Consider the following 12261-nt stretch of genomic DNA (forward strand, 5'->3'; position numbering starts at 1 on the left):
TGCCCTGAATTCCATGGACGGAAGAGCCTGGCTGTGTAGAGATCGTGAGTTGCCGTGAATCAGACACAACTGAGGACACAAAAATTCAATAGATTAAAACACTTTTTGGGTGTGGGGGGGAGTGAAAGGGGGTGATGTGGGTTTTTTTGTCTTATAAAATAGCCAAGGGAAATCTAGTTTAAACCTAAATTCACATATATGGGATAGGTATAGCTCTCCGTCACCCTATTAAAAAAACTACTAAACTTTTCTGAAAGTTTATTTTGCAGCTTCCTTGAGCACTTCATTGTGAAGCTTTTTTTTTTTTTTTTCCTGTGACTTTGGCCTCATTAAAAAGTACGGTTTGCCTTTACTGGATAATTTTGTTCATTGGTTTCTTAGGGAATCTTGGTAATATTTGAGTTTCCTGGGGAGTATGGTCACATGACCTGGCCCTGGCCAATCGGTGCCTTCCACCTCCTTGGCCACTGTGATTGGCTCCGGACTGGGGCAGTGCCCAATCGGGGCCCAGGGCCGGGCCTCACGTTAGAAGCCAGGGGAAGAGGAGCTCTCGTCCTGCTGGGGTAGGGGAAGGGGTGGGGCCGGGGGAGGTCAGGCTCCATAAGTGGGAGGGGCGTGAGGTCCGCCTGCGGCAGTTGGTGACCTTCCTGCTCCCCTCAGGGCAGAGCCGCCGGCGTGAGAATGAGGGCGCTGCTGAGCCCAGGGACTGGGATGGCCTGTTGCTGCTGTGGTCCCAGAGCTCCACCCGAGACCTGAGGGAAGCCGTCTGCCCGTGAGTCCTCTCCCGCTTGTCTGTCAGCTTGTTTGAAACATGCTGGGTTTTCTGCCCAGCTGGCTAAGGGGAGTCCCTGGAAACGCAAGGGTGTGGGTTTTGGCAGACTTCAGGGAAGACATGCCAGATGAGCCTGGGAGACTCCAGCTTAATCTGGATTCAGGAGATATCTCCTCGGGCCAGCTAGTAATTGTAGGATAAGCCTAATGAGTCTTCACAGGATGAAGAGAGTAACGTGCCAAGGTAGCAATCGATGTCCTCATTCGAGAGGTTGAAGCTGGTGCTCAGAGAAGCGGGGAACTTGGCCAGAACAAGCAGGTGTGCACCCAGACAGAACCCCCAGATCCGGCCATTGGAGCTCAGGGAGGCCACTGGTGTGGCTTGTCCCTGTGGCAGGGGCCGAGGCATGCAGCCCACCCTGATTCCTGCGGGGGCCTGACTTGGGAAGTGCCATCTGGTAGCTTTGAGACTCACCAAACCAAATTGCACTGGAGAGAGGAAGGACACCTTCCTTCATCCACCCCCCACCCCCGCCGGATTCCCACATACCCTGACCCCTTTCTCTGGATTTCGGAGCCATTTCCAGAGTCCCGCTCATATGACCTCATTCGAAGTGCACTGTGGACGAGCTGCCATCTGCAGCTGCTACCACAGCAGCCAAGGGCTTTAGCTCCCGAGTACCTCCCTTCCTTTGGAACTTGGGGGCCCTCTACTCCCCACTTGCACACCACACACCTTTGCTGAGGATTGTGGGGACCCTCACTCAGTTTGCAGCACGTTGTAGCCATCCCTGTCCTCTCAATACCTCCCTTGAAACTCAGCTTGTGAGCTCCTTTGGAGCAGCGTGGCCCACCTGCAACACTGCAACGGAAGAGACACAGCTGACAGTGAAACAGCAGCTTAGATCTGACGGCCGGAAAGCTCTGTCAAAAGGGACCTCCCTCTTCACACCGTAGAGGCTCTAGGAGCCGCCAGGGTTTCGGAACCAGTGCTGGGGCCAAAAGGACTCCACAGCTGTTTTCCTTCCTGGGGAGGGTTCTGGCTCGAGTGGGAATGGCTCAAGTCTCCTAAGGTTCTGAAAGCCCACTGTGTGCAGATTCACGGTACACAGAGAGCAGAAGGTGGAGTCCTGTCCTGGAGGTGGCCACAGCTCACGGATGAGCCAGGCAGGCAGGCAGGCAGGGCATGAGAACACCTGAGCTGCCTTCATGAGTGAATGGTGTGGGGGCAGAGGAAGAGAAGCCGGTCTGCTCCCTCGTGTGGTGCCCAGGGCAGGTTGTCCCCAGAGGAATCCCTTACGACAGTGAGGACTATCACGGCTGTTTCCCAAGGGGTTCTGTCAGTGCGTGTCTTCCCCGGAGCGGTCAGGCCGTCTCTAAAATACACTGGCCATGGGCATTGCCTCTCCTTGGAACTTCCCATCTGTTTCTCTTTTTTATGGAACAGTGAATTTCTAGAGGGGTTCTGGGCCACAAGGATGTTGGGTCATTTTCTAGCCTTCTGTCATGAAGAACGCTTTCCTGGGCGTTGGGGTGGTTTGTTGTTCCAGCTCCCTTTCTTGGCTTCTTTTGGGAGCTGGTGCAACAAGAGGAGCTCAGCCTCTGCCTTCTGGCTGAGATGGCACCCTTCAAACAGCAATGCCTGCCTGGAGATAATGATGGCATTTGCCAAAAGGGCTTCGTTTGGCACATGGTATCTTGAAAGGACGTACAACGTCCTTTCAGCTATCAAAGGCTAGTTCAAAGGACATAAACATGAGAACTCTCCAGTGGAGTCTTACAGTAGGTGGAGCGTCCGAAAAAAACTCCTTCAGTCATTTCACTGAGAGTCATTGATTGGGGACACCAAGAATATAGGAAGGAATGCAGAAGGAAAAGATGAAACTGTGTTCAGGATCGGGCGGAGGGATGAACAGGGCGTGCTTGCCTTGAATCCAGGCTTTGTTGGGGGGTGGGGCATAAAGATGGAACGGGTCTGAAACTACAAAGTGGTGATGGTAACACAGTATCACCAGAGTTACACAACAGTGTTCCCAAATTGCAACAATGATGAAAAAGTTTACTAATCCCAACTTAACCAACAAAAATACAGGAAACCACGCAAAAAAGAAAACATCACCAGAAAGGTGGAAACAAACCAAATGCAAAGCAGTTCGGGGGAAAGGAACTCCATGTCCCCTGGGGGCAGACCGAGTTGACGGCGTCCACGGTGAGCAGACAGGGATGGAGGCTGCAGAGCCGACCGCTCCCCTGGACGTGGTGTTTCCGGCAAGGGCTCTGGGTCTCTGTCCAGAGCGGGGGCTCGTTCTCCCTGCAGGGGTGGGTGAGTCATCGTGGGCGTCTGGGTGTTGCGCGGGAGCCAGGGCAGGCTCTCCCTGCCGAGGCGGTGACTCCTCCTCTGCCTCGGGTTCTCCTGCCAAAGGCCGAGCAGGTAGAGGTGCACGTGGAGGTGGAGGTTCTGGCTGAGGGGGTGGGACATCAGTGCCTGGGGCTGGGGGTCCTGCAGGCACGGAGATCCGATCTGCCCGGTGTGCTGGCCAGTACCCAGCTGGCCTGGTGTCTCTGCGAGGGCAAGTCTCGGTTCTCCATCTGCCCTCGGTGGATCCCTGGGTCCTGCACCTGGAGCCACCACCTCTGTAGGGACAGGTCTGGGAAGTGGAGCCTGGTTCCAGTTGGAGGCCAGTGCTAGAGCTGTGGGAGAAGCATCGTTTGCCCGCAGGCCAGCCTTGGCATGTGCGTATCCCGGGACAGAAAGCTTCCAAGAGATTCCCAAAGAATACCCAGGGTCGGATGTCTTTTGGGACTGAAGTGTGCAAGATGGGGGGCGGGGGGTGTGAGGCCAGCGCTTGCTGCAGGCCCAGCAGCAGCTTTCGGGGACTCGTCCCTGTGTAGCTCAGCACCCCCTCCGCACACACTCCCGTACACCAGCCCCAGCGTCCTCACCTCTGTGCTCTGGCGTGCTGGGCTCCAGGTCCTCCTGCTGCCTCAGAGGCCGGGGTTCTCGGGACTCTGGGTCGGAGCCGGGTGTGCTGAGCTCCGTGGCAGCCTCAGACTGGGCCGCCGGGTGTATCCTGGGCGGTGTCTCGGCAGCAGGCCTTCCCCGCCTCCGCTTCGCCCCCGGTGGGGCTGATGCCTCCGTGGGCACGCTCACCTGGAGCCTGCACTGGGCCTCACGGGCGGGGGGGTGGTGCTCCGACCCCTCCCTCCGGGAGCTGGGTGGGGTGTCCCCGTCCTCGGCCTCATCACGTGGGAAGCTCTGCAACGACAGTGACCGTCAGCCAGCCATGCTGGGAGTTTTCCGAGCTGGGCCTGGCCAGTGGAGCCGCTGCTTCGGCCTGCTCGAACTTCTCTGCCCAGAAGGGTCAGAGACGTGTGTCTGCTCAGATCCCCACCCGGGAGGAAAGAGACCCACCTGAGGGTGTGAGGTCAGCCTGGGCGGCCGGCCCTGCCCGCACTCTCCCCATCCCGCCCAGCATGCTCTCCCCTGGGGTGTGGACACAACTTGTCCGCAGGCTTCTGACCCCACATCCACCTGGGCTTCCTTGAGGGAGACACACCCCGAGAAACCCGCATCCACACACACAGGCAAAGGACCCGGTGTTTCCGGGTGGCATGGGAGAGGTGGCCTGGCCCGGCCTGGGGCTCCCCGTGTTACCTTTCTGTTTCTCCGGGCAAAGGGCCAGAGGCGTCTCGGGGGTGCCCTGAGCCAACGTCGACAGGGTGCCCACGCACACTGCCTGTGAGCTCTCCTGAGGCCCCGGCCTCTGGGCAGGGGCAAACAGCAGAACATCTCGGCAGCAAGTGATCTGGCTGGGGGCTCCTCTCCGCTCTCGAGGCCTGGATACCCGGGTTGCGGGTTCTGTTGGGTTCTGTTGCCGGCAGGTGACATCATTTCCTGGGGTTCGTGCTGAGGTCCCTTCCCCAAAACTTCCCAAGCGAATCCCTGGGTTTCTGACTGCTCGACCACCACCCTTAAGCCATGTGCAGGCACAGTGACACCCACCCAGCCCAGCCGACAGCCCTGGGGAGGCCTGGGTGCAGCCAGGGCCTGAGCTCCGAGGGCCCCGCTGCTCTCAGACCAGGCTCCTTCTTCTCATAAGTGGTGTGGCCCTGGACAAGCATATGCCCCTCAGGGTTTCCCCAGTCTCTCCATCTGCAGAGTGGCGGTCATTCTCCCATCTGCTTCCTAGGTCTGTCGGCCTACGAGCAGCTCCATGCCTTTCCACCTGGGGCCGATATCACGTGGAGCGTGTGCGCTGAGACTTCAGAAAGAAAGATTCCTTCCTGGGCTGACACAGCACAGAATGGGGCAGAACGAGGCCTGGATGTGCCGTGGTACCCAGGAAAAGGCACTCCCCCTCCTGACTGTTTTGAGACCCCGCATCCAAGTTGGAGGACCGAAAGGAAGACTCGAAGGTCTCCCTCTCTTATAGAAAAGAGTGGCCAACTTTCTGGTCCTCTGTTTCCATTGAGATTCTGTTCAAGTGTCCCAGCTCGGCTTCTGCGGGTGGCTGAGCTTCTAATGGCTCCCTGCGTTCTTGTCTTTTCCTCTCCAAACCTTCCGTCCTTTTCCCCCTTCTGGGGTGGATGGGCGCTGTCATTGCTTCTACCTTCGAGACAGATTGATGAAAAGTCTGGACCATCGACTCCTTTCCTCTCTTTGGTTCCGTGTCTCTCTCTGGCTGTGTCCCTCTCTTTTCCTTTCTCAATTCAGTCTGTGTCTTCCTCTTTCTCTCTCGTGTGTGGACGGATGGATGCTAGGAATGCACATGTATATGATTAGATGAGGGTTATGTTTTAGGGATAGGTTAGAGGGAGAGAAAGGCTTTAGGTCGGAGTTGGTCATGGGGGAAGGGTCAAGGGTGGTGGTGGTGTTTCTTGGAATCTGAGTGCTGTGCATTCTTCGTCTCTTTCCATATGAACCCCTTCTCAGATACACCACTTGCAAGGAGTCTCTCGTGTTCCGTTTCCTCTCTTTTGCATTTGTGAATGCTTGCTTAGCTTCTCTGTTGTGAAGAGGTTCCATTGGATGGAAACCCATTGGTGTACTTCGTGTACCTCTTTCCCTTACTTGAAGAGACCCATTTCTACCTCCGCCCAGCAAATGGCAAGGAGACTCTGATGTTAAGGAGCCTTTGACCTACGCTTCTTTCTAGCTATCTCATGACATCAGCCTTTAGGGTGAGGTTTTCCCCGATATTGAGGTGGTCTGAGATCAAAACCAATAGCGTTCTTCAGATGTAGCTGTCTGGTTTTCCCATGGACATGTATTGAAGAGGCTTTCTTGTTCCCATTTGGATATTCTCCCCTTCTGTGTCAGAGATGAGTTGAGCATGGATGCTGGGGTCTGTGTCTGGACCCTCAACTTTATTCCATCGATCTGGATCTGTGTGTGTTGTTGTATTCCCAATAGCATACTGTCCGGCTCCTGCTGCTGCTGCTGCGGCTAAGTCACTTCAGTCGTGTCTGACTCTGCGCGACCCCATGGCCTGCAGCCTACCAGGCTCCTCCGTCCAGGGCATTTTCCAGGCAAGAGTACTGGAGTGGGTCGCCATTGCCTTCTCCGATACTCTCCTGAGGATCCTAGTTTGGTCGTCTAATTTCCTTTCACACAACCTTGGATGTCCGTATCGGGGCTTTTTCGTCGGATTGTATTGACAATTTAGGCTCTTTTCTGTTTCCGTACCCCTTTTGCAATTCTTGGTTGGGTGCGAAAATGCATTGGCATTTTGGGAGGAATAGCATCGAAGCTGTGGATTGCCTTGTGGGGCTGGGATATCATTTTCCAAATAGGAATTCTTTCAAGCCCTGAGCACAGCTTCTCTTTCCAGGGATTGGTGTGGGCTTGATCTTCCTTCTTCCATCTCTCGCCGTTTTGTGAGAACAGGTCCTTCCTTCCCTTCTGGGTTAGATGGACCCGTGGGGATCACTTCAGTGAATGGCATTGTCAGTGGGGGTGATAATTCCCTTCTCATTGGAAGACTTTGCTGTGAGTATTAGAAATGCAAGTGATTTCTCTTCCCCTTCCTCCCTGTCCATCTCTCAGGGCCACCGGGAAACAGAGGCCTCACCCAGGGTCACACAGGCCTGAGGAGGTACAACTAGACTGTTGATTCTTCAGGCCCTCAGTGCTGGACATCATCCGGGATACTCTGTGTGTGTCTTCCTCAGTCTGGTGTCCCTTCAGACCTTTCCCTAGTTTTCACAGGCTTGTTGTGTTGGTGTTCTTTGTCTGTTTGGAGACACATCCTTGATAAGCTTTGTGTTTCCACTCATTCGTCTCGCGATGTGTGACCTGTCTTTTGCTTTTGTACTGAGGTCTTTCCCACAGTAGATATCTTTGATTTTGCAAAGTCCACTGTATTCTCCTGGTTTTTTTTGTGGACTGCCTTTTAGTTTTGTGTGTGAAGACTCAAAGCACGTGTCCGGTTTCGGCTCATTGTTCCTCTAGATTTGTGACAAGTTTTCATGGAATGTTTGTCTAGGGATAACTGGAAGTGAACTCGGTGTAAGGTGTCAAGTCTCCATCTTCATTCATGTCATCCCCTGCAGTTTCCAATACCCTGTTCCTGAGTGGTATTGGAGACCTTGAGGGAAGTTTGCTTGCATTGGAGTTTGCGTTTCCACCTTGATTAACTTCACACTGTTCTGCCCTCAGGGACACTGTCAAGGGGGAGTGAGGAGCAGCCTGCACTTCCAGCAGTGACCACACGGTGGGGCGAGTGCTGCTCTCCCCTCTGGGAGCCCCAGGCCACAGGCATCCCAGTGAGGAGCCAGCTCTGTGCTCAGCTGAAAGGAGTTAGTCTCTCAGGAGCCTCTGAGCCCTTCCGTTTGGATCACCCAGGGTGGGCATTTACTGTGACAGAAAAAATTGCCCTGAATTCCATGGACGGAAGAGCCTGGCTGTGTAGAGATCGTGAGTTGCCGTGAATCAGACACAACTGAGGACACAAAAATTCAATAGATTAAAACACTTTTTGGGTGTGGGGGGGAGTGAAAGGGGGTGATGTGGGTTTTTTTGTCTTATAAAATAGCCAAGGGAAATCTAGTTTAAACCTAAATTCACATATATGGGATAGGTATAGCTCTCCGTCACCCTATTAAAAAAACTACTAAACTTTTCTGAAAGTTTATTTTGCAGCTTCCTTGAGCACTTCATTGTGAAGCTTTTTTTTTTTTTTTCCTGTGACTTTGGCCTCATTAAAAAGTACGGTTTGCCTTTACTGGATAATTTTGTTCATTGGTTTCTTAGGGAATCTTGGTAATATTTGAGTTTCCTGGGGAGTATGGTCACATGACCTGGCCCTGGCCAATCGGTGCCTTCCACCTCCTTGGCCACTGTGATTGGCTCCGGACTGGGGCAGTGCCCAATCGGGGCCCAGGGCCGGGCCTCACGTTAGAAGCCAGGGGAAGAGGAGCTCTCGTCCTGCTGGGGTAGGGGAAGGGGTGGGGCCGGGGGAGGTCAGGCTCCATAAGTGGGAGGGGCGTGAGGTCCGCCTGCGGCAGTTGGTGACCTTCCTGCTCCCCTCAGGGCAGAGCCGCCGGCGTGAGAATGAGGGCGCTGCTGAGCCCAGGGACTGGGATGGCCTGTTGCTGCTGTGGTCCCAGAGCTCCACCCGAGACCTGAGGGAAGCCGTCTGCCCGTGAGTCCTCTCCCGCTTGTCTGTCAGCTTGTTTGAAACATGCTGGGTTTTCTGCCCAGCTGGCTAAGGGGAGTCCCTGGAAACGCAAGGGTGTGGGTTTTGGCAGACTTCAGGGAAGACATGCCAGATGAGCCTGGGAGACTCCAGCTTAATCTGGATTCAGGAGATATCTCCTCGGGCCAGCTAGTAATTGTAGGATAAGCCTAATGAGTCTTCACAGGATGAAGAGAGTAACGTGCCAAGGTAGCAATCGATGTCCTCATTCGAGAGGTTGAAGCTGGTGCTCAGAGAAGCGGGGAACTTGGCCAGAACAAGCAGGTGTGCACCCAGACAGAACCCCCAGATCCGGCCATTGGAGCTCAGGGAGGCCACTGGTGTGGCTTGTCCCTGTGGCAGGGGCCGAGGCATGCAGCCCACCCTGATTCCTGCGGGGGCCTGACTTGGGAAGTGCCATCTGGTAGCTTTGAGACTCACCAAACCAAATTGCACTGGAGAGAGGAAGGACACCTTCCTTCATCCACCCCCCACCCCCGCCGGATTCCCACATACCCTGACCCCTTTCTCTGGATTTCGGAGCCATTTCCAGAGTCCCGCTCATATGACCTCATTCGAAGTGCACTGTGGACGAGCTGCCATCTGCAGCTGCTACCACAGCAGCCAAGGGCTTTAGCTCCCGAGTACCTCCCTTCCTTTGGAACTTGGGGGCCCTCTACTCCCCACTTGCACACCACACACCTTTGCTGAGGATTGTGGGGACCCTCACTCAGTTTGCAGCACGTTGTAGCCATCCCTGTCCTCTCAATACCTCCCTTGAAACTCAGCTTGTGAGCTCCTTTGGAGCAGCGTGGCCCACCTGCAACACTGCAACGGAAGAGACACAGCTGACAGTGAAACAGCAGCTTAGATCTGACGGCCGGAAAGCTCTGTCAAAAGGGACCTCCCTCTTCACACCGTAGAGGCTCTAGGAGCCGCCAGGGTTTCGGAACCAGTGCTGGGGCCAAAAGGACTCCACAGCTGTTTTCCTTCCTGGGGAGGGTTCTGGCTCGAGTGGGAATGGCTCAAGTCTCCTAAGGTTCTGAAAGCCCACTGTGTGCAGATTCACGGTACACAGAGAGCAGAAGGTGGAGTCCTGTCCTGGAGGTGGCCACAGCTCACGGATGAGCCAGGCAGGCAGGCAGGCAGGGCATGAGAACACCTGAGCTGCCTTCATGAGTGAATGGTGTGGGGGCAGAGGAAGAGAAGCCGGTCTGCTCCCTCGTGTGGTGCCCAGGGCAGGTTGTCCCCAGAGGAATCCCTTACGACAGTGAGGACTATCACGGCTGTTTCCCAAGGGGTTCTGTCAGTGCGTGTCTTCCCCGGAGCGGTCAGGCCGTCTCTAAAATACACTGGCCATGGGCATTGCCTCTCCTTGGAACTTCCCATCTGTTTCTCTTTTTTATGGAACAGTGAATTTCTAGAGGGGTTCTGGGCCACAAGGATGTTGGGTCATTTTCTAGCCTTCTGTCATGAAGAACGCTTTCCTGGGCGTTGGGGTGGTTTGTTGTTCCAGCTCCCTTTCTTGGCTTCTTTTGGGAGCTGGTGCAACAAGAGGAGCTCAGCCTCTGCCTTCTGGCTGAGATGGCACCCTTCAAACAGCAATGCCTGCCTGGAGATAATGATGGCATTTGCCAAAAGGGCTTCGTTTGGCACATGGTATCTTGAAAGGACGTACAACGTCCTTTCAGCTATCAAAGGCTAGTTCAAAGGACATAAACATGAGAACTCTCCAGTGGAGTCTTACAGTAGGTGGAGCGTCCGAAAAAAACTCCTTCAGTCATTTCACTGAGAGTCATTGATTGGGGACACCAAGAATATAGGAAGGAATGCAGAAGGAAAAGATGAAATTGTGTTCAGGATCGGGCGGAGGGATGAACAGGGCGTGCTTGCCTTGAATCCAGGCTTTGTTGGGGGGTGGGGCATAAAGATGGAACGGGTCTGAAACTACAAAGTGGTGATGGTAACACAGTATCACCAGAGTTACACAACAGTGTTCCCAAATTGCAACAATGATGAAAAAGTTTACTAATCCCAACTTAACCAACAAAAATACAGGAAACCACGCAAAAAAGAAAACATCACCAGAAAGGTGGAAACAAACCAAATGCAAAGCAGTTCGGGGGAAAGGAACTCCATGTCCCCTGGGGGCAGACCGAGTTGACGGCGTCCACGGTGAGCAGACAGGGATGGAGGCTGCAGAGCCGACCGCTCCCCTGGACGTGGTGTTTCCGGCAAGGGCTCTGGGTCTCTGTCCAGAGCGGGGGCTCGTTCTCCCTGCAGGGGTGGGTGAGTCATCGTGGGCGTCTGGGTGTTGCGCGGGAGCCAGGGCAGGCTCTCCCTGCCGAGGCGGTGACTCCTCCTCTGCCTCGGGTTCTCCTGCCAAAGGCCGAGCAGGTAGAGGTGCACGTGGAGGTGGAGGTTCTGGCTGAGGGGGTGGGACATCAGTGCCTGGGGCTGGGGGTCCTGCAGGCACGGAGATCCGATCTGCCCGGTGTGCTGGCCAGTACCCAGCTGGCCTGGTGTCTCTGCGAGGGCAAGTCTCGGTTCTCCATCTGCCCTCGGTGGATCCCTGGGTCCTGCACCTGGAGCCACCACCTCTGTAGGGACAGGTCTGGGAAGTGGAGCCTGGTTCCAGTTGGAGGCCAGTGCTAGAGCTGTGGGAGAAGCATCGTTTGCCCGCAGGCCAGCCTTGGCATGTGCGTATCCCGGGACAGAAAGCTTCCAAGAGATTCCCAAAGAATACCCAGGGTCGGATGTCTTTTGGGACTGAAGTGTGCAAGATGGGGGGCGGGGGGTGTGAGGCCAGCGCTTGCTGCAGGCCCAGCAGCAGCTTTCGGGGACTCGTCCCTGTGTAGCTCAGCACCCCCTCTGCACACACTCCCGTACACCAGCCCCAGCGTCCTCACCTCTGTGCTCTGGCGTGCTGGGCTCCAGGTCCTCCTGCTGCCTCAGAGGCCGGGGTTCTCGGGACTCTGGGTCGGAGCCGGGTGTGCTGAGCTCCGTGGCAGCCTCAGACTGGGCCGCCGGGTGTATCCTGGGCGGTGTCTCGGCAGCAGGCCTTCCCCGCCTCCGCTTCGCCCCCGGTGGGGCTGATGCCTCCGTGGGCACGCTCACCTGGAGCCTGCACTGGGCCTCACGGGCGGGGGGGTGGTGCTCCGACCCCTCCCTCCGGGAGCTGGATGGGGTGTCCCCGTCCTCGGCCTCATCACGTGGGAAGCTCTGCAACGACAGTGACCGTCAGCCAGCCATGCTGGGAGTTTTCCGAGCTGGGCCTGGCCAGTGGAGCCGCTGCTTCGGCCTGCTCGAACTTCTCTGCCCAGAAGGGTCAGAGACGTGTGTCTGCTCAGATCCCCACCCGGGAGGAAAGAGACCCACCTGAGGGTGTGAGGTCAGCCTGGGCGGCCGGCCCTGCCCGCACTCTCCCCATCCCGCCCAGCATGCTCTCCCCTGGGGTGTGGACACAACTTGTCCGCAGGCTTCTGACCCCACATCCACCTGGGCTTCCTTGAGGGAGACACACCCCGAGAAACCCGCATCCACACACACAGGCAAAGGACCCGGTGTTTCCGGGTGGCATGGGAGAGGTGGCCTGGCCCGGCCTGGGGCTCCCCGTGTTACCTTTCTGTTTCTCCGGGCAAAGGGCCAGAGGCGTCTCGGGGGTGCCCTGAGCCAACGTCGACAGGGTGCCCACGCACACTGCCTGTGAGCTCTCCTGAGGCCCCGGCCTCTGGGCAGGGGCAAACAGCAGAACATCTCGGCAGCAAGTGATCTGGCTGGGGGCTCCTCTCCGCTCTCGAGGCCTGGATACCCG

At 56.0% G+C, this 12261-nt stretch overlaps 2 protein-coding genes across 2 annotated transcripts; both read right to left on the reverse strand.

Moving 5' to 3' along the window:
• Nucleotides 1–659: 659 nt before the first annotated feature.
• Nucleotides 660–6795, reverse strand: LOC145517187 (uncharacterized). The gene is made up of 3 exons (XM_081519453.1): nt 4427–6795; nt 3715–4027; nt 660–3462 (listed from the first exon to the last, which is right to left on the reverse strand). Exons 1-3 carry the CDS (start codon nt 4661–4663, stop codon nt 2834–2836), a joined length of 1179 nt encoding a protein of 392 aa, XP_081375579.1. The 5' UTR covers nt 4664–6795; the 3' UTR covers nt 660–2833.
• Nucleotides 6796–10455: 3660 nt separating this feature from the next.
• On the reverse strand, nt 10456–12261 carry LOC145517270 (uncharacterized). Its single transcript, XM_081519545.1, has 3 exons — nt 12069–12261; nt 11357–11669; nt 10456–11104 (listed from the first exon to the last, which is right to left on the reverse strand). Exons 1-3 carry the CDS (start codon nt 12201–12203, stop codon nt 10476–10478), a joined length of 1077 nt encoding a protein of 358 aa, XP_081375671.1. The 5' UTR covers nt 12204–12261; the 3' UTR covers nt 10456–10475.

This window comes from Giraffa tippelskirchi, chromosome 8, assembly GCF_054371585.1.
Source record: "Giraffa tippelskirchi isolate mGirTip1 chromosome 8, T2T-mGirTip1v1.2.pri, whole genome shotgun sequence".
NCBI lineage: Eukaryota > Metazoa > Chordata > Mammalia > Artiodactyla > Giraffidae > Giraffa > Giraffa tippelskirchi.